A 21,098-nucleotide genomic window follows, 5' to 3' on the forward strand; every position below is an offset into this window, starting at 1 on the left:
TTCTCTCAAGAGACACATCTACTTGTTTCATCTCAAAATAATGACCTTCACTTTTTATGAACTAAAACATCTCTTTGTAACAACTCATGTATTCAGGTTAGCAGCTTATGTTAAACTGAACAGGTGAAAGTAGGAATAAATATTTAATGCACGTCTAATTGAAAGAAGATTTAGTACCCTAACAAACAGCTGCCAATCTAAGTTTTCTAATAAGTTTTTTGAAAGTAACCTGTAAGAAAAAAAATGCATAATACTTTTACTTACAGATACTTGAGCTGTAACGATGGAAATGATGATATTTTTAGCTCTGATATGTTGTTGTTGCTCAAGTCCAAAGTTTCTAGACTCTGAAATGGCTTCAGATGTTCAGACAATATGTTGGCAATCTTGTTGCTGGTCCTGAAATTTAAGGACAGTAGTCAAAAGACTGTCATTTCCAGAGCAAACACTTGTTAACTACACATGACTCTGACGAAAGTTAGTTCTTAATTCCCCTACTTGAAAATAATATCTAGTTAAAGAAAATCAATAAAGAATGTTCTCTAGACATAACATTCATTTCTAGCCATCCCAAATCACAAATTGGAATGCTGTACATAAATGTGTTCATCAACATTTCTTAAAACATATTCCCAGCAAACAAGATGAAAAAAACTGCATTATAATCCAATTACTGCAATTCATGGCTTTTAAAACAAGATATAAAACTCTATGGTCATCTATTTCTGTACAGTAGAAATATCCTGTATTTACATTGAACAGTATGTCACAGTATTGTAATGAAATGAGATTAGAGTTGGTCTCTATTTTAACCAAATTAACATCACAGTAGCTAGACATAATGTTTCGTTTTCTTGAAAACTCCTACGGCATGAAAATCAAGCTGAATTTCCAGGAAAACAGAGCTAAATTAGAAAAGATGGATGACGGTATGCCCCCTCAGAAAGATATTCTACACCTTTGCAGTTAGACCTAGTATTTAATCCTAAAGTTTTTCTAGTGCGTTAGCAAAGAATAAAATTTCTGCTTATTACAGCTCATTACAGAGGTTCTGGACTTCATGTCTGGTCAAACTTCAGCTAAGCGTCACACCCAATTCCACAACAAAAACTCTGCAACTGTTTAAAGACATGGGTATCCTAGTCTACCAGAAGGAACACCCCTTCTTTCACTTCCAATGAAATGTACTTTTTCTAGCGATCATATTTCGTGTTCATACCCAGCAACCTACCAGTTTTTCCATCCCAGTTGCATAATGTACAGAACCATACACGCACATCAGCAACATTAATAGGGTTATTTGTTTGGGGCTAATGGTACATAGGGGAAAACAGATCGTGACCAATTAAATGAACGTAACCTGAAATGATCCTTGTTACCTTGGGAAGTTCAAGTCAGTTATGGCTGCGGTACATTCTGTAGGCTAGTATGATGAACGATCACAATTTAGGAGCTCTCCCCAGCTCCTAGAGATTGCAGGCAAAGGCGATTTCAGTAAAACTATCAACAAGAATGTTGATTCTGGAAGGTGTTTGCCTTTATTGGAAATACTTGCTTTGGATCAAATAGTAAGCCACACATTTAGGACAGCATGGACAATCCTCACATATTCAAGGCGTGTGGGGGGATTACTGCTCGAGACAAAGAAGTCCTGACTCAAAAACTGAACCAGAAGTTAAGATTAATGGGCCTTCTGACCACATGTGGGAATGGGTAAGTGATCTTGCAGCCCCTCCAACACTGCACTTGTATCATGTTTCATTCCTCAGGCTGTCTGGTAGAGGTACACTGCATTTTTTTAACTCTTAGCTGAAAGTATTTATAATAAATGGAAACAAATTACTTTAATAAAAAACAACAACAAACACCACCACCATGTGTCAGCTCCACTGGCCAAATAAGACTGTGAGGTAGATAACAGGTCATAGAGCCTTGCCTTTATGCATTAGTTTGTTTATAAGGTAATTACTAACAAGGTATTAAAACTGCCAATTACTTGAGTGACGAACAAAATTTTCCTTGCAGTAAAAGTGTGCTTCAGCAGAAGCCAGCAATTTCCTGAACTGCACGCCTCCTAAATTGCAGTGTGAAAGTGTTCAGTTATAGAGACGGCTTGCACAGTGCTGTCTTTGTGTCAGCATTGCTCCATAAAACAGAAATTCCTCACAACTGGCAGGATAATAGCCCCTGTATTACAAAGTTTAGTTGGACCTAATGGAACTGAATAAAACTCTTATAGAGCCTTCAGATTAGCGCTTAAACTAACTGGCAAATTACCTGACACAGACCAGGTTACAAAAAAAACAAACAAAAAAACCCCAGCTTGTTTGTTTCAGAGAACGTTTTTCTTTTTTGGAGGTGAAGAAGGTCATACTGTGGGGAGAAAGCAACTTCTTTTGTTCACTGAAACAGAGCTACACATCAAAGTCCTAGCCCATCTCACAATGAAAATCAAACCAGCCCTCACTGCACCTTCCTGCTTACTCATATTTGTGGAACCTGCTCAAATGCAAAATACCTGAATGGTTCAGTCCAGTTTCCTCTTCAAAAAAAATTAAGTGCCATAATTCACACCTGGAAGGAGATTATCTAGCACGGAACATATTTTTAACTCTGTAGTTAAAATGAGAAACTTCAATTCTAATTCAATTTTTCTTCACAATCATCACTTAAGTAAAGCAAATAAAAACAATGTATTGGCTTCCTCATAACTGCCAAATCACCGTCAAAATTAGTCAGGAAGGACATTTTTGAAAATGAAAGCCTATCTAATTGTCAAGGCAGAACCAAACAGTGTCCTCTGTGTCAGCACAATGACATACAAGTTTGTTCTCGGGGGGGGGGGGGGGGGGGGAACCATCACAAAAAAACCCAACTTTCCAACAAAGTGCTGTTATTACTGTACTCAGACAAAAGAAGCTGCACACACCACATTGGTTTCATTTCACACACCCTCAAGGGGAGATCAGAGCAACAGAGATCCCCTGCAACAAGAGAACCAGTGCATCAAGTTCCCACAGAAGCGGACCTGCAGCAATTTGACCACAATTTCTTCATGTGCAAGAAACAGCAAAACGCTACGGATTCCTTACAACTTCTCCTGTTACAACTAAAGCAGCAGGAGCACCAAGGAACACAGATAAAACCACCAAAAACACCTGCATGAATTTGAACATGCCTTTTGCAATTTGAGTGCCTACACCCTGACTTGCAGCAAAAAAACCCCCAACAACCCAAGAGTGCGTGCAGATTGACTGAATTATTTTCACATAAGCCTGTGTGAATAGAAGCTTAAGACAGAATATCAGTTTTTCATTACGGGTATGAGAAACCTTAGCTTTCCCTCTCAGCATTCATGACTTTAACCACACCACTAGGCCAAAACATCTCTAACAGCCCTATCAATCACGATCCCAAGATGCATTCTACATAAACAACAGCTACAACATATCTGACATATTGACTTGTACTTTCCTTGCCACTGGGGAAATACAAAGCAGGACAGCAACTTCCGTATCCATTTTGCTAAGGATCTAGTTAACACCATTTAGACGTAATAGTTCTGTGCTAAAAAAACCCCAATTTTTAAAGATCTGAGATAGTATTATTGAGCATCTCTTGATAAAGATTGTCAATATGTAATGTTTTCTACCTAAGAGAAATATCTATGCAAGCTTCATTACTCTGATCCTGTAACATGGAAACTCCAACTCAGAAACAGATTAAGACCTAAAGTCCTATCTTTTGTTTCTATTCAAAATCTCAGCACCAAAAAATACCCTTGCACTTCCTTCTTCAGCATAACTCTTTCTTTTCTTCCAGGAAGATCTTGACCTGCTGTATTTTGAGAACCTCCTAGTCTTATCTCACACCATGATACCAACAAGAAGCATGTGTAGGAGCCTGGAGGTGGAGCAACCTGGTAAAAAACAAGTTGTCTAGAAAGACAGTTTTGGAGAGCTGTGTCTGTGCAGCCACTTCTCCGAAGCTGTTAGATGTAAAATAACTGTTTTAACATCTGTGTGACTCTGGACTAATACAGTATCTCCTGTCCCTCAACTGAGCCCTGAGAGGCAGGATATATTGAATACGCCTCACAAACAGGCAAATGAAATCATATTAGAGTCTCTTGCTAGAGACTAAGAGGTATATAAAGAGAAAAAAGCACTCTGCTAGGGCTAGATATATCTTTCTGAGCGGTGCTGAAGCCAAGACACTGGGGTTCATGGATGTTTAGTTTGACCGTCTTGTGTTTACATGGCTTCCAGATTAGAGCTGGCTTGGAGGCAGCCGTATCAGAACACAGGCAAAGCAGACGTGACTGTCCACATCCGAGCACATACCGTGCAATGGGTGGTCTCCATTACGTGCCACTACAGCTCACAGCCCCCTTTTTCACATTTCCTCAAATCTTTGTGGTTGCTTCACCTGTTCTTCCCTCCACTCACCCACTGACATCATATGACTCCTGGCATATCATCTACTGTTTCTTGCACTCCGCCTCCTGTCCTCCCAAACTCCTTTGGACTTTTGGAGCTCTTGTAAGAAACAATGATGTCAAGACACTGAGTGAAAGAAAATTTAAGCAAAAAGAAAAAAAATAATTGATAGTAAAGATGAAAGATCAAGACTGTAATAAACTTCCTCAAGAAGTGCTGAAAGCCACATGCTTTGTGGTTTTTAGAATAAGGCTGGACAACTTTAAGGAGCACATATCAGAACAAAGAGTCTCAGTAACTCCTACAAGAAGAAAGAGAGAAAAAAAGATTTTTTTTTCTTCAATTTCTACTCATTTGACTACTAAAATTAGCCATACTGTAATGAACAATTACATAATTTAAGATATTGTAATTATGGTTTCAAGCTGAACACTACTCTTACAAAAAATCCCTTGATATGAATGGGACTACATGCTCTTCTCACCATTAGACACCCAACCACACTGAAATAAGAACATCCAGTTTTTTGAATCTTTTCAACTATTAGATACAGAAATATTTCAAGTGAAACTGTTTTTCTCCAAGATGAAGATGCCAGAAATAGAGTCAAGATTCTGGCTCACTTCCAGTCCTACTGGTAGGTCTACAAGTCTGCTGCCTCCTTCAGACACAGGCTTCTTAACGTTTCTTGCAGCAAGCAGTTGTTCTTTCTTTTGAAGGTCTTCATTCCATGATCCATGCCTGTCATTGCTCTTTCAGGCCACATGTCAGCAAGTCTCTGCTCTTATTTTTTTGTGCTTTTTGCAGCATACAGCTGTCCAAAACTTGAGACCAAAGGTTTGTTGATTCCCAAACCAAACATAAACTGGGAAAAAGGGAAGAGAAAGATGCAGACTGAAACAGCTCTGGGATCAGAGCTTCCAAACTTCCAAACACATGATACTTCCATAGCAATTCTCTTCTGATTCCAGTCATAGTACCAATATGTAATTAATTAAACTTTCCTTCCAAACTCTCTTCTTGATACCCTGGAGTCTGTTTCCCATTCCACTTTCTGAGTTACTGAGCATGTGATAGCCAAGTGAAGGTGTAAGTTCATCACTTTATTTTAACAACAGTAAACAAAAGCAGTACAGGCATAGCTATTTCAGCATGAGCTGACAACAGGAATAATAACCCACTGCAGATTTGGTGAGCTCTGTGACTGTTAGCGAATGCTACAGTCTTGGACAATTATAAATATAACCTATATTAATCCCAGCATAGTGCCCTCCAGTATTATAAATCATCTTTCTAATCTGATGTACAGACTAGTTAAGTAAAAACACCTATCCTTTATTCTTACGGAGCCAACCCTCCCTTTTGTAGGGCACAGACCGAAGTCTAGGCACTTCAGACCGCACACCCTTCTACATCTACTCCCAATCTCAACTGTTAGTACAAGTTGAGGAATGATCTCTTATCCATTTCTATTTCACTCAAGACACTGAGTCATTACATTTCACTGCTCTACTGCAATAACCACCTACCACTTCTCTAAGACATAAGCCCAATACCTATGCCTGACCTCTTAACTTCATTCTGACTTCCATCCTTCTCTGTACTGTATGCCCTACAACTTGGCACCTCCTCCTTGGTAAAATTTCCTACCGTTCTTCCACTTTGTCACATGGGAACAGTGTTCTCTATTTTTCTGATCCATTCTTATTCCTTTTAATTCATCTTTTTCTTTAACACTGTTGATCAGAAAATCATGCCAGTTTTTTCCACTGCAAATAGCTCATAAAATTTGCATTCTTTTCCATTCTCATTGCAAAAGCATTCGTTTAGGCTGTCACTACTTTTTATTTTTGCTACAACAAACTCTGGGTTTCTACATACTTCTTCCTTTTCCCATCATTCAGCTTAAATTGCTGCCATAAAAATCTAGTTTCCATGTCTGCAACTCTGACTAAGACAGGTTCCTTTTCAAATTCTTTCATTTACTTCCTCTTAGTCTCCACACCAAATGTCAAAGACTGCAAGAACTAATTCCAGTAAGTTTCTTCACTCTAGCTTTTTGCTCACAGCTTCAGCCCAAGTCACACATGGCTTACCACCACTCCCATTTTTGGGACTTTCTCCAAGTAGCCTTACGCCTGAAGCCCAGTCTGGCATTCCTCTATCCTTTCTTTCAATCCTTCTTCAAAACAAACTCTTTGAGGCAGCATCCAAATCTTAATCCTTCCCATAATAAAGTGGTAGCTGAAGAGATGACAAGGATGTAAAATATTTGACCAACATTTTCTTAATATTGGGAGCCAGACTTCAGTTTAGTATGCTAGCTTTATAAACACACAATACCACCTTCTCTGGCAAGCATAGAAGGGAAAGGCATCCACTCCTACTGAATGTAAGCTTTCATTTTCAGGAGTTGCATCTAAACTTCTGTCTTGTGACTGTAGCTTTCTAAACACGAACTGAGACAGTGTTCTCCTGGATTTTACACAGAACTTCCACTCCCAGCCTACTGTGAGATGACAAAGAGGCAGATTTCTTGTACCTACCTCTATTCCAAATTATCTTGCAAACAAGGATTATGAAAAATCTTCTATCTTTACAGAAGGCCCTTCACAGGCATTTTTCTCATCAAGATACTGCCACACAGTGCAAACTAACACTGTTATTTCCACATTGCCAGCTGGGACAAATGTATCATCTATTTTGCATGTTTGGTTCAATTAGCTGAATTTTACTTCTCAATATGACTATCTGAAGCATGATCTGGGATGTCCACTATCACAAAACATATTTAAATACACTCTTCCATGTTTTCAACAGAAATGGACACATAATACTAAAATAAAATCCCTTCTAAATAGTATAAGGGATTAATCACCACTTTTCTTCAGTAACTACATTTGTGCATAAAGTTAGATAGGCATTTAAGCTGTGTTAATCAAAGCCAGGATGCGACAGCACACATTCAAATTTTGGAAGAGTACCTTTTTGGCAACAAAGATTTTATTTTTTTTTTAACAAAGAATGAAAACCAGTGACCAGTATGTGCTCTATTATTCCCCCCCACATGAAGAAGGCAAGACTGTTTTGTTCTTCCTTGTTCTTATGAAAGCAAGCATGAAGCTGCCTAAAATACAGATGAACTTACAAATCTTTAGTCACAAGTTCAGTGTCTTGTTTAGCAAAGATCTACGATAAGCCACTTCAACTTAAGAGTTAGTTTACTTAGTTTTAAGAGCTATAAAGAAAAATCCTTTTTCAGACTACGTATTTAAGTTAGGTAGCATGAACAATCCCATTCACCCCGAAAGCCCTGTAAGTAGATACTGACACTGCAGTATCATAAACTCCACATACTAAAGGTTTGTGTCACATTGGAGTTAGCTCTGTCTCCACTGCGTGACAGCACAATGCTTTACCAATCTCAAGAAACAACCGTGTTGTAGCTAGCTCTTTCATCAACAGGATTTTATTCAGATTAGAGCAAAGCATGCTGTCCATTGAAGAAACTTTACTGATGACTGAAATCAGAATTAATGAGCAACTAAGCAAGGTATCAGGAAGGAGCTAATACAGGAAGACACAAAGCTAAACTTGGGCTTTTCTGATAAACTCTGAAATTTCAAAATTAAGTTATTTATGAAGCCTAGTATACACTAAAACTTGCAGATCATCTTCTCCAATAAATTCCCTGCTGCAGCTGTGTGGGTTAGATGAACAACAAGTAGAACCTCCCATTCAGGGCACAGACTACCGTCTGGACCTGAAAAAAACTTTTTAGGCATTCCCTGGGTTTTTGTTTGTTTTCAGTGATCAAAATAATAATTTTTTTTAAACAAATAATTGTTGACAGCTTAGGTAATTTTGCTATTTTTTTTTTTTTGCTTTGAAGAGAATGACTGTACTTTTCCAGTACAGCAATTCACTTCTAGCTTTTAGATTTGCTTTTCAGAAGTGTTCGCTGAACACCAAAGGCCTGAGATTAATAATCAAGTCATCATAACCAAGTCATCAGAGTCATTTTATACTGGCTGATCAGAAAGCTACATTTAAAGTTCAAACAATTTTGCTTACTATGAAAACTTGTGACCACTGCAGTCACCTAAGACTGGCTACTTTAAAGTCCTTTTGTCCTGGTTTTATCTCCTGCCCAATCTTTTTTGTTAATACTTTTTGTTCATTTACTTTTTTTAAGCATCCAGGACACAAGACACGTGTCTTCAAAGATGATGCATTTAAACTCAGCATATACCGACAGAAAGACATTACAAACTGATGACTGTAGAAAGCCTTCAGAAAAGTTACTTGTGGATTCAGTCCAGCACCTAACAAACAAGTGGGCACATTTCAAGAAACCTCCTCAATACTGGCAACATTCTTCATCATCTCAGAACTCAAAAGTGAATGGCCGTGCGGCTCCTTGTTTTAACTGCCTCAAAGGCGTCCTGTGCAGATGGGGTTGGAGGGTCCCCTCAGCAAAGCAGGGGAAAACCTACACCATGGTGCATATTCTGTATGCCTCTTATGAACAGAAGATTTCACATTCTCAAAAAAGTGGAGTGGGAACCTAATACAAACCACATATTAATGTAAAACTTGAAAAACATTACTGAATTGTGAATCATCCACACTCCTTTCACTTCCGCACCATTAACTTCATATTGTCCACTCTGGCTTTAGTAAGACCAAATATTTGTTTGTGTTCTAGACTAACATGATCAGTCTTTACAATGTAAGCTACAAGGATATTTCCATCTAAATCACCTGAACCATATGTACTAGTGCTTTTAAATAAAATAGTCTCTATTCAATAAAATGTAAAATCAAAAGTTTATTTAAAACACTCCATCGTTTAAAGCTAGCCTAACGTTAGAATTTCACTACATGCACTAGAGACTTTGGCATGTACAGCTGTTCTAGTCCCTACAGGGAGCAAGACGATTACTATATAACATATCCTTGATGTGGGTAATAAGAAACATGTTTTTTTAATCTTAAGTCTAGTTCTATATATACATTTTGATAAGAACAGTAAAATTTAGTTGGGGAGGCAGGATTCTTTAATACTCAAAGATGTTCTGTCTCTTTAAAATCACTGCTGCCTTCCTATTTCCACAGTACTCAACACTGATGATGTTGGGTGATGTCTACGATTATGGATTTTTAAAAATTCTGCAAGTAAAGTAGCATGCGTTTCTTATTTAAACTGTGTATCCATAAACATCACCTTAAATATGTTGCAGCATTTGCAAATCACTGTTGTTCTTCCTTACAAAGCACTAAACACACTAAAAGCAGTTAACATTTTCTTAAGTTTTAAAGTAAAACCCTATGCAAATGGTAGGTGGTAGTTAAACACCATGCAGGACTTCTGTACAAGGCTATTGTACTTATATTACTCGGTTTCAATCTATTTCTGGATTCAACCTAGGTACAATACTTTACAGCAGCAACAACAGACCTAAAAGGCAATACTAGTTTTCTTCTCATGTATCAACATCACAGATTTTCAGGATAAACAGGACAGGACTGGTACATCTTGGAAAAGGAATGCCATTAGAATGGGAACCAAATTGCTTGTTCTCCTGGAACGAGGGCATTAGTGCCCATTTCTCTACTTGACACAAAAGCAATCCACCTATCTAGAAACAATGAAAAGTAACTTGTTTATTCTCCCAGAGCTGCAGAATTTTCTACCACAACCATTCAAAGCAATTCTACATTAATTTAACTGTTTTTACAAGCACTTCAGGAATGCAAATTAGGAAACGTCTAACATATTTTACTTCTAGGGATAGATAAATACACCTACATTACTGCATGTAGCATCTGTACACTATATATTTGTGGTAATCAGTTGTTAAATCCAGTACTCTCCCCAAAAGCTTATGTTGTCCAGCACTTGGGGGGACCTGGCCTCCTGGCTAGAGCTACTGTGCTGACTGGAGACCTGGCAGTCTCTGGCAAATGGCTGAACTTCTCTACTTCTGCCTTGATAAACTGCTCTGTTCCTGCCTACTCTCACAGAAGTCAGAGCAAAGGGCTGGGTGGCTGAGCAAAAAGAACACCCTGCAATTTTAATTTCCAATAATTGGCTTAAATGGTTCAACATGCTGAAAGATGCAATCAGACCTTTGCAAGTAACACCCCACTGTAAAACAGGCATGCCCAAGTACATTGGCTAGATATTTCAAAAAGAACCTAACTTTAGACATCTAAAACTTAGTTTAAAATAGGTATCTAGATGGGCTTCAGTAGGAAAATCATCTGAACTATCTTAGAGAAGACAAATCACTTCAGAGAGCCTTTTCCTCTCCACTCAGCCTGAAGAGGATCTACAGTTAGTAACTCGTATTTACAATGTCAAAACCTTTCAAGAATTTAGGGTAGAGAAAATGAATCCTATTCTTTGTCTGGAACATATTATATCTGTTAGTGTCAGGCAAGCCACCACAGCTTCACAACCTAAAGCCTCCTGACCAGACTTAGCCCAATGTACCAGCCATTTAGTTCACAACAGTTTCCAGATCCCCAGGAGACTCAGAAGCTCTCCTATGCCATGTGACAAGATACATACTCATCACATGAATAAAATCATAATGAGAGTCTGCCTGCATGTGCTTGTATACTCCCCTTACGCAGACATATGGTCTTCCCATGGGGGGGGGGCTGCTGCTTGATACTTTTCTCTCCCATGGTGTTCAACTCCCAACTGGTATCCATAAAAACAAAATGTTGGCATTGTTGTTTCATGTTACAGACAGAGCGTGACCATGAGACTGGGAACATCTACTGCTCTAGGGATGTTTACCCTGCATAATTCAACAGTATGCAAACATCTAAGCTAGATAAATATCAATTAGATAGCGAGAATTGAGGTAGCTCCAGAAATGGAAACTACACTAACATGATAATCCACCCATGCTTGTTTATACTGCTCGAAGAATTTAGACATACAGTGCTGTATGGAGATACCTGCACTATTTTTCACTGTAGACATATCAGCAGTGTAATTTCCTCTGCAGGGCAAGAAAATTCTTGCGGAACAGGTAAAATTCTAAGGCTCCACAGCTGAATGACAAGTACTAAGAAGTGAAAGCACTGGCATTCCTTGAAGACTCCTTGGAAAAAAAACAACTGGCTTCTCAACCAACAGTAATGAACCAATGTATATGATCTCATAAGAAATGTAACCAAATCAAGTTTCAGAAGACTAGCACCCTCCTTTCTGCTATTATTTGAAAGTCAGAGCAAAGACTCAACAAGGAAACAGTCGTTTGTTTTGGAAAGGCTCCACAAGCTCCTTTCATATAAAAGTTTAAAATCCTGAAGAAAGTCATCAGATGTTTTGAGTACAGTTATTCTTTGAAGAGTGGTTCTAAAAATTATATTCTAATTGTTCCACATGTGTTCTTTTTGCATGACTTAGCTATATTAACTCAGTTTGATTCAACTCCTCCAAATAACATCCAACACAGAAAAAAATAACTGAACATATTTTTTCACTTCTAAAAAAACCCATTAGATTGAATATTTTTCCATCTATGATTATTTTTATCATTATTTATTTTCCATCTATATTATTTTTATGCCAGACAACTGCTGTATGTCTATTCCTCTTTATTTAAATCTCATTCTACATAAAAGAATATAACATATTTCCATAAATAACTTCCAACCTGTAAGAAAAGGAGGCTGAGGGGAGACCTTTTCACTCTCTACAACTACCTGAAAGGAGGTTGTGGTGAGATGGGGGTCGGTCTCTTCTCCCGAGTGAGTGATAGGACAAGAGGAAACAGCCTGAGGTTACGCCAGGGGAGGTTTAGATTGGATATTAGGAAAAACTTCTTCACCAAAAGGGTTGTCAAGCATTGGAACAGGCTGCCCAGGGAAGTGGTTGAGTCACCCTCCCTGGAGGGATTTAGTGAAGATGTGGTGCTTAGGGACATGGTTTAGTGGTGGACTTGGCAGTGTTAGGCTTATGGTTGGACTCGATGATCTTAAAGGTCTCTTCCAACCGAAACGATTCTATGATTTTATGATTCTATTCTATGTTTTAAAGAGAAACCTTTGCTTTATTTTTTGAACAATGCAATACCACTCTATAATTTTATGTTCTACATAAATCCGTTTTGAAACGGAACAAACAATTGTCTTAACTATTATACACTGACACTCATAAGTTAACGTGAAACCTTCAAATTACTTAATGAATTATTTCTACCATATTGATATCAAGGAATCTCTGCTGTGGTCATAACATAGGTATTAAATCTCAGCTGGAGCACACCTACTCAGTAATCTCCCAACACCACACAGAAGTAATGGAAATTAGAATAAGAACAAGCTAGCACCCAACCAGACCAGCTTTAACTGCATTGTTAGTATGATAACAGCTTTTAGAAATACTTTTTTTTTCCTTTTAAGTGGCAGTATACACAGTGCAGAGCACAGATCTAACAAAGGTTTTCCATGTTTCACCACCTGAATAAATGAACCAAGCTAGTGACCTAAGGATATGGAACAACCAGTCCTGCAGTGACTGATTTTCATTTATTCTCTCGAAGGAATACAAATATCTTTGCACAGCTGCAGGATGATTTTAGGTTCATCTAAATTAGTTAAGTTTCCATGAGAAAGACTAGAGGAGATGCTAAGACAAATTCTCAACTTTGTATTCATCAGAAGTAAGGCAGGAGGATATATAAACCACTTTATTATGTTAGTATTTCCAACCTTGTGGTAAAAAGAACCTTAGCAAGGTGGTATTAAAAAAAAAAAAAAGAAAAGAAAAAAAATTCTTCAGATCAATTAGATGCTTAAACTACAGAATGCTATGCCAGTGTAAAAATAAAGTCAACACTAACGCAAAATAGAAGATATGCTTAAATTCAACAGCTATTTGTCAGACACCATCTGCTTTTTCTTTCATTCTTTTCTGATTCTGATCTTTAAGAAACCACATCAGTATCAAATGTCACTTAGTTCTTATTCAAACAGAGCAGTCCAGACACAGCGGCTGCACCAGCTGACTTAGCTGACCTGGGCCTAGAGTAAAAACAAACCCCTACAAATCACCAGATGTAAGCAATTGAACAGTGATCAATTTAATTAACTGAACAGCTTTCCGAAATTTACTGTATTGTTTTAACCCTTCAGGTTTCTTCCAAGAAAGGTAACTTGCAATTTGTATTCAAGGGCAGGATTTGGCCAGAGGGCTACATATAACTAGCTTTAGACACTTTAGATTCCCATTGATAAAACACAAATCCCACACACAAAAAACATGTCTTTTCTTTTTTCCAATTAATAGTATGATAGTAACTATTTTTGTTAGCAGTTCCTTCAACATTTTAGAGAAATTAGATTATAGGAAAAAAAATCAAGCTGATTTCAAGTGAAAACCTCAGGAATAAAATTTCCTTTAAAATCAACTGGTTTGGTTATGGGCCCTGTATGCCTTTTGCAACTTTATACCCATATTACAGATCCCACATCAAGTAACCTCCTAATTTCTTTCAAACAAAACAATGAACATAGACATAATCATGTGTCACAATTATATGTATTAACTGCAGCCATAAAAAAATTATGCCACACATTCAAATGAGCTCAAAAAGACATTGTAAAGATATTGGCAAAGCATATTCTAACCTAGATACTTGTCCTGAAGCTGCGTCTCGAGGGGATTTCCCCATACTGCCCACTGAAATTAAGGGAATTCTGCCATGATTTAACGCAAGTGGGATTTCAGCCAAGATGCATAATGATAGAGTATAACTCTTGTTTTAAAGTCTACATTGTACAAGTTTGTGTAACGTTTACTAATGTTTGTACAGTGCCTAGCACAACAGGGCTGAGGCTTCTGGGCACTACCACAACATAAATTAATTCTAATGCAGTCTTTGTATCTAAGGGAAGCATAAAAACTACAAGGATTAAGCTCAATTATACACATTTTAAACAACCTGCTAAATAATATGACATAATCAACTTCCTAACCACAAGCTGCTCTATTTCCAATTATTTCACTTTAATCTCTGTAATGCACATATTTCCAAGAACTCTGTAGAGTTAGTTCCACTAACTAGGGACAAGACTAAGTTCTACTTACAAAGACAGAAGAGTTATATTCGCAGAGACTGGTCCCAGATCTGGAATGACCTCCAGTTCATTGTTGTTCAACTTCCTATTAATATCAAAAAAGGGAGAGTCAGCTTTGATGTTAATCAGAAACAGGTACATTGGACTTGCTAAATTGCCAAACAGTGTCACCCCAAAATTCAAAAATAATTCCAGTTTCATTTAATGTAACGTATCAGAACAGCAAACATCTCTTTTGTTCAACCAATTATCCCTAGCAACATATCTATACAATTAGCATACACAAATACTGGTTGGGTTTTTTTGGTTGGGGTTTTTCGGCTTGGTTGGGTTTTGTTGGGGTTTTTGGGGTGGGGAGGGGGTTTGTTTTTGTCGGTTTTTTTTTTAATTAAGACAAATTAACTTACACTTCCTGAAGACTATGGAGGTGATCCAAGAGACTGGTCTTGATTGAAGATAATTTGTTGTGACTTAAGTCCCTATGAGATTACAAAAATAAACAGCCTGTCAGTTTTGCCATAAAACATCAGGTAAAGCAATACAATTTTAATCCAAATTATGTTATCATTTGTTTCCAAGTACATAAAAAGTTCTCATATTAATAAGATTAGAATAGAAACTCATTTGAGTATACAAGGTATAAATAAGTGTAAATACCTTGATCACTGCCAGCAGTGTCAAAGAATTTCCTATACCTCTGAAGAATTTAGAACTGTTCATTGGGATGTGTATAAAACCCATGAAAAACATCTTAAGATTTTAACTTGTATACACCAACAACCCCGCTCCCCCATCCCTTCACAACAAAAGATCTGGCTAAAGCAACCTCTTGGTTACAAGGAAAATTCATAAACCAATACTCACTGCAGTCTCATTCCTTGAGTCAATCATAATACTTGTATCGTTTACTCAGTTACTTTTCTAAAGCAATGCACAGATCGTAAATGCACAATGAGGACTGCCCATAAATCTCAATTATATTTTCATGCTTTCACACAATTCAGGACTCCACTCCTACATAACCAAATTTAATGGGGATCCTAAACAAGCAATATCAGAAGAAAACAGACATGGGGAAGCCTAATTCTATCCTGAGTTTTAAGATGTCTGTATACTAGTCACATTAATCATACTTGAAGAAGTAGCTCGAACACTTAGCTTGTGCTGCTCTGTACTGGAGATCCCAAATATATATTGATGCTGTTTATAAGAAATCTTGTTAGCATCTTTGCTGTGTTGGCTGCAAAATAAGCCAGAGTACTGAGAATGCAACACGTCTTCTTGATCGCTGTCAAGAATTTCACTTCCCTACAGAAACCATGCATCCTTACCGTATGTCGTCTCAAACGTTTGGCAACACCATAGAGTTCTAAGAAACTTTTGCTGTAGACTCTTAAGTACTGGAAACATCACAGAAATAAAAGAATGACCGTACAATAGAAGGCAGAGAAGGTAATTACAGCAGCTCAAAACTCACACATCTGTAGAGACCTGCACAAGTGGTACAGATTCACAACTGGTCTTGTAACCATGGCCAGCCCTGTTGAAGATCTCTCCCTTCTCAGTCACTCATCCACCACAACATGCGCCCTCCTGCTCCCATACTACAGCCTGTCACTACCTCACCTGCACCAATTCAGCCATCTGCAAAGTGCTCCCTGCATGTTCTAACAGTGAGTTTATCCAAGCCAGCAAACAAAAACTGCACTATTTTTAAGGAGTTCTTAAACTCACTCCAGGAAGAGTCTGCAATGCAGACGCATGAAGAATTTCATCAGCACGCTTCAGCAGTGAGCTGCTGTAGCATCAGGTAAAGGCAAAGAACTTTCTTACACTTCATGACACTTTTCCCCGTGCTAATTAAACATGAACAGTCATCCAACATGCCTGGGGTCCTCGTCAAGCCACGCAGGCATGAAGTGTATTTCAAGTTGAATCTATGAGGAAACTCCCGGGATTCATTACTTTTTCTGGATAATATGACTTAGTACAGTCACCTATACTGAACATGCCAAACACAGGCCTGACTGCCATGGATGGTGTCTACTCTCCATCTACAGTTCTGGAAGTGAAGAAACCTGATGATCAGTGTATCCTTACTGCACACAGACCAGAACTGGCTTAAATCAAGCCAGGTTCAGCGTCCATGCTAGATGTTCTGCTCTGTGACTAAGCCCTGAACAACTGCAGATCCAGAGAACTCAGGTGTCTCTGCACCCACCATTGCATATCCTTGGACACAGGTGTAATGCTGCAACCCAGCCAAGCATCTAGGTTTCTTCGACAGCACGTGGGGACGGCAAAACCACATTTTAGACTCCCCTAACTGTTTGGTGCTTTATGCAGTACTTGTTCAATGTTGCCAGGACAATTCTACCATCCCTTTTGTCCTCCCCTGGAGTCAGCGGTTAAAAAATAAAAAATAAAAAAAAGAAAAATCAAACAATAAAAATAATCCCAGGCACGTACGGGCATTACGAGGGGTACCACCAGTACTCGTTTACGAGGTGTGCTCTGAGCCAGCCAACTGGATCAGGCCCAGCAGGCTGCAGAGCTGTGGCACCAGTGCCTGGCTCACGGCCACGGGCAGGGAGAAGATACGTGCTATGTTTCCCAAGCCTGCGCAGGGCAGGCCCGCAGGTGCGGAAGGCATTTTCCAGCACAAAAAAGAGGGGTTGAGGGCTTGGGGCAGGGGGAGCCACCTAGAGAAGGGGAACACCCTCCATTACCTTCAGGTGGCCACGGAGGGGATGTTTCTGAGACCCAGCTCTGGACTCAAACACCTAATACATATCTGCGCCTTCTTCCAGGTGTCTAAACCCCTACAGATTTTCCTCTTAAAGATGGAAAACCAATACAGTGTTAACATTTTCAAAAACCCACAAAAGTTAGTTTCATCATTATGATTTTGAGTTCTCCTGTAAATGAGGTTAACCACACTTCAGTTAGAGGACTGCATCTTCCACTGCTTAAAAATCTAGTGCAAACATTCCTCTGGCCATAGACTGGAGAAAAATCCCTTTGTCTGAAGGACATTAGCTGCATAGATTTGAAATTCTCATACTGCATTCTTAAATGTAAATAATTAAAAAATATGCTGTTACAAAGATCTACATGGGAATCTAACTTGGTCCTTTAAAGCAGACAGAGTAGCGACAATTTTTACCCTCAAACTTAATTCAATATTTGGCCTTAGTCTGTAGGGATTATAAGAACTATGCAAATAAACAGCCAAAATTTAGTAAAGTTATGGCTGTTAGTACCTAATATGTTACTGTTCTTCATGCTTCAGACAAGACTGAGGAATCAGTAATTATTTCAACAAAGAGTTTCAACATTAGTGCTAAAAACCTGCATTTCTTCATTTCATCTAAAAAGCCTGCAAAAGGTTTATTTAAAACATGTTTGCCTAAAGGACCTACCAGACAGTAACAGACGTGAGTAGATTTGTTCTGCTGGAGTTACAACATGTTAAAAAAAAAAAAAAAATCTGGCAGAGTCCTTAAACTATAAAAATCCTGCAATTACAACCACTGCTGTGCATGATCACCACACTGGAGCCAGACACTTTCACTCATAGCTCAAGCTCACATCCATCTGGAGTCTATCAAGGCAACCGTGAGCGTAACAACTTACACTATGTTTCAAACTAATTTTTTTTTTGTGTTTGTTTTTTAACACTAAAGATACCCTCAGATTTTCCACATAGCACCTACTTCAAAAAATACGTACATACAAATTCCTCATTCCTGGTTTATTTACAGCAGGTTGTCAAGCACAAGTCACAAAAAAACCCAAAGCAAAATGACAACAACAAAAAAAAAAACCCTCCAGACAATACTGAATTGCCTGTTTCACACAGCTGTATACACGCTTGTCTACCAACCGTTGGATAAAATATGAATTATAAATATTTTATTAAACACCATTTGAGTACTACTGGCATGAGAAACTTCAGGACAAAAAGCCCTGCAAGTTAGATTTTTAAGTTAAATCAGAGTGGTTGGAAGTGAACCAAGAGTTAAAATATTTGTCTTTTACCAATACTTTTAAGTGAAGCTTAAGCCTATAGTTTTCAAAACTTCTACTGGATCTGAGGCATTTTTCAATTATAAAAATCTATCATCCCTGTCGCAAAGCTACAAGTACATTTCAGTCCAATGCATTTCTCAATGTATCTTAAAACAAGTATGAAGAAAAGATTTGAAAATGAACTGGTGTTTTTTCCTTCACAGAAATGGAACTGACAACATTAAAACACTAAGATTATTACTATGCATTTTCCATTTCTGAATTTTCCTTGTCTGTTAAAACCACTTCACAAGTGGGGAGAAAATCTCCTCTGTGATTACTTTTGCTACTAGAATTTCAAAAGCCATGAAACATATAGCAGTGAATGTACTCAGAAACTTCAGAAACCAGACTTATATTAAGAAATTCTTTATAACAATAAAAAGTATATATACCTGTTCTTCACCTCAGATTTCTAATAAAAGTGATCGAGCATTTGAGTAGAACTGCCTCCACTTGAAAAAGCATGCCATAGTTTTTGAGGCCCTTTAAGAACCCATTTTATGAAAGAAACTATTTTCTATATTCCATTACGTTTGCATGACCATCTTTTGTAACTCGCAAGTCTCTGCGTCAGAAAACTGAAACGTAACTCTGAACATCGATGCTTGTGTGACAAAAAATTGAAAGGAAGGCCTAATGCATAAAGGGAGAGGGCGAGTGTTTCTTCACACATTTTATAAATATAACTTTTAGACTCTAACTTAATTTACAACACTTAGTCACAATTATCATCTTCTTCCTTAGAGAACTCGGAAACCTGAGCCCCAAGTCAAATTTTAAAATGCAAATCCAGCAACAGCTTCTTAATCAGTCCCACTGGGGCCTATAGAGCTGCTAATTCAGCAGAAATCGGGAGAGCTGAAAAACAAAAAGCCAGGCTGTAGCTGTTTTAAGACACTGATCCAAAGTGACTCATAAATCAGCTTGCTATGTTCAAGTTTTAGTCTGGAAAATATTGAAAAACAGCTGTGAAAACCATACGGCCTTTCTTGCTGGCAATGCTGGTAGAGAACTAGAGGATTTATAAAATGTAAATACTAAAGATGTAATACAAACACAAGTGAAAACCATCTTTCAGACTTTCCCTCCCACCTCACCGACAGTTTTAGCATTCCTCGGTGAACCTGGCGAGGGGTACGGCAGTGCCACCGGGAGTTTGCACACCCGGAGGACACCGGCCAACGCTCAAACACTCTTCCTCCCTCCCTCCACCTCTGCTACACCAGCTCCAACAAAGCCACGTTCTTGCAATCTCGGGACACACATCCTGGAAGTAAATGGAAATCTAACTTCCAAACTATTTCCACACAAAGCCATTACAAATGTTTATCAGTTTTCAGCAGACTGTTATCTTCCATGAAGGCGGGGTTACAGAAGATGGTGTTTTCGGCTAAAATAACAGTAAAGCTGGCAATTATAGCCTGTTTACACCCCATTTTGTGAAGCCACACAGTAGCCTCACACTTGCCACCAAAAAGAAGGTGACATAAAGAGCCTGAGTACTGAGCTTTTTTTTTTTTTTTTTTTTTATTTCCCTCCTGTCCACTCTGAGGTCATGCAGCCTTTCCGCATTAGACACTCTCATTTTATTTCACTGGGGGACTTGACCACAAAAGGCATGAAAGAGTGAAATGGAGCTTCAAAAAACCCACTTCATCCAACACGCTCTCCCATCTGGGCGAGCAGACAGACGGGCAGAGGAAGGTGTAAAGCCTAACACGGGCCTAGACCTTCTCAGGCACAAGAGCTTTCACTCCCCTGCTTGGGAGATCTCGCCTGTGTACATTAAGAACGTGGTGTAATAGTTGTTGTTTTCTAAAGAGGATTGGAAAGCCTGCAATTAAACTACTAGCCTTTGGCTATACCCGCTATGGACTTCCATGGAAAACCCAGTAAACATACACCAATAAAATTCATAAACAGTCTTTTACAATTTTTAAGTGCGCACAGTTTGTTGCAACAATAATCCAGGCTAGTCAAACCTTTCTTGCGTATGTAAAACTGAAACGCATTATCATCTTAGAGATTGCGCAATCCCAGCTCCAAGTGCTGGGGTAGCTGGAGGTGACAGACAACGCCGCACTCTTCCTTGTTCTCTTATTAAGAAGAGGGGAAGGAAGAAAGAGCAGGGTACTTCTAAGGCATTTGACACAAACAAAAGAAATATTTACACAAAAGCGGCCAGACCACATGGTTTGGTGACACCTACAAAGATGTACTCCTCTGAGTTTAAGAGCGAGTGACACAGCTGTCCAATGAGTAATCACAGCAGGGTTTCTTACAACAGACCAAAGCTTATTTATACAAGTGGAACTTATTTTCTCACACTTTTAAAGGAATGTGAACTTACATAAGGACAATTTACACTACCATGGGAATTCTAATTATAAAAACCTCCCTTGTGCTAGCAAAAAAGCCCTGCAATGTGTTTTATTGCCTCTCAGTAAAATAAGTGGGAAAGACAAATTTGGATTACTGCTA

General features: G+C 38.4%; 1 protein-coding gene across 1 annotated transcript in view; it reads right to left on the minus strand.

The window, feature by feature from the left end:
- Positions 1-21,098, minus strand: part of LRIG3 (leucine rich repeats and immunoglobulin like domains 3) — a 44,467-nt gene that overhangs the window by 21,916 nt on the left and 1,453 nt on the right. Inside the window, exons 2-4 of the mRNA XM_069802258.1 lie at positions 14,951-15,022; positions 14,554-14,628; positions 265-399 (exon numbers count right to left, since the gene is read on the minus strand). Coding sequence (XP_069658359.1) covers positions 265-399; positions 14,554-14,628; positions 14,951-15,022 — 282 coding nt within the window. The remainder of the gene's footprint in view (positions 1-264; positions 400-14,553; positions 14,629-14,950; positions 15,023-21,098) is intronic.

This window comes from Haliaeetus albicilla, chromosome 14 (genome assembly GCF_947461875.1).
Source record: "Haliaeetus albicilla chromosome 14, bHalAlb1.1, whole genome shotgun sequence".
Taxonomy (NCBI): Eukaryota; Metazoa; Chordata; class Aves; order Accipitriformes; family Accipitridae; genus Haliaeetus; species Haliaeetus albicilla.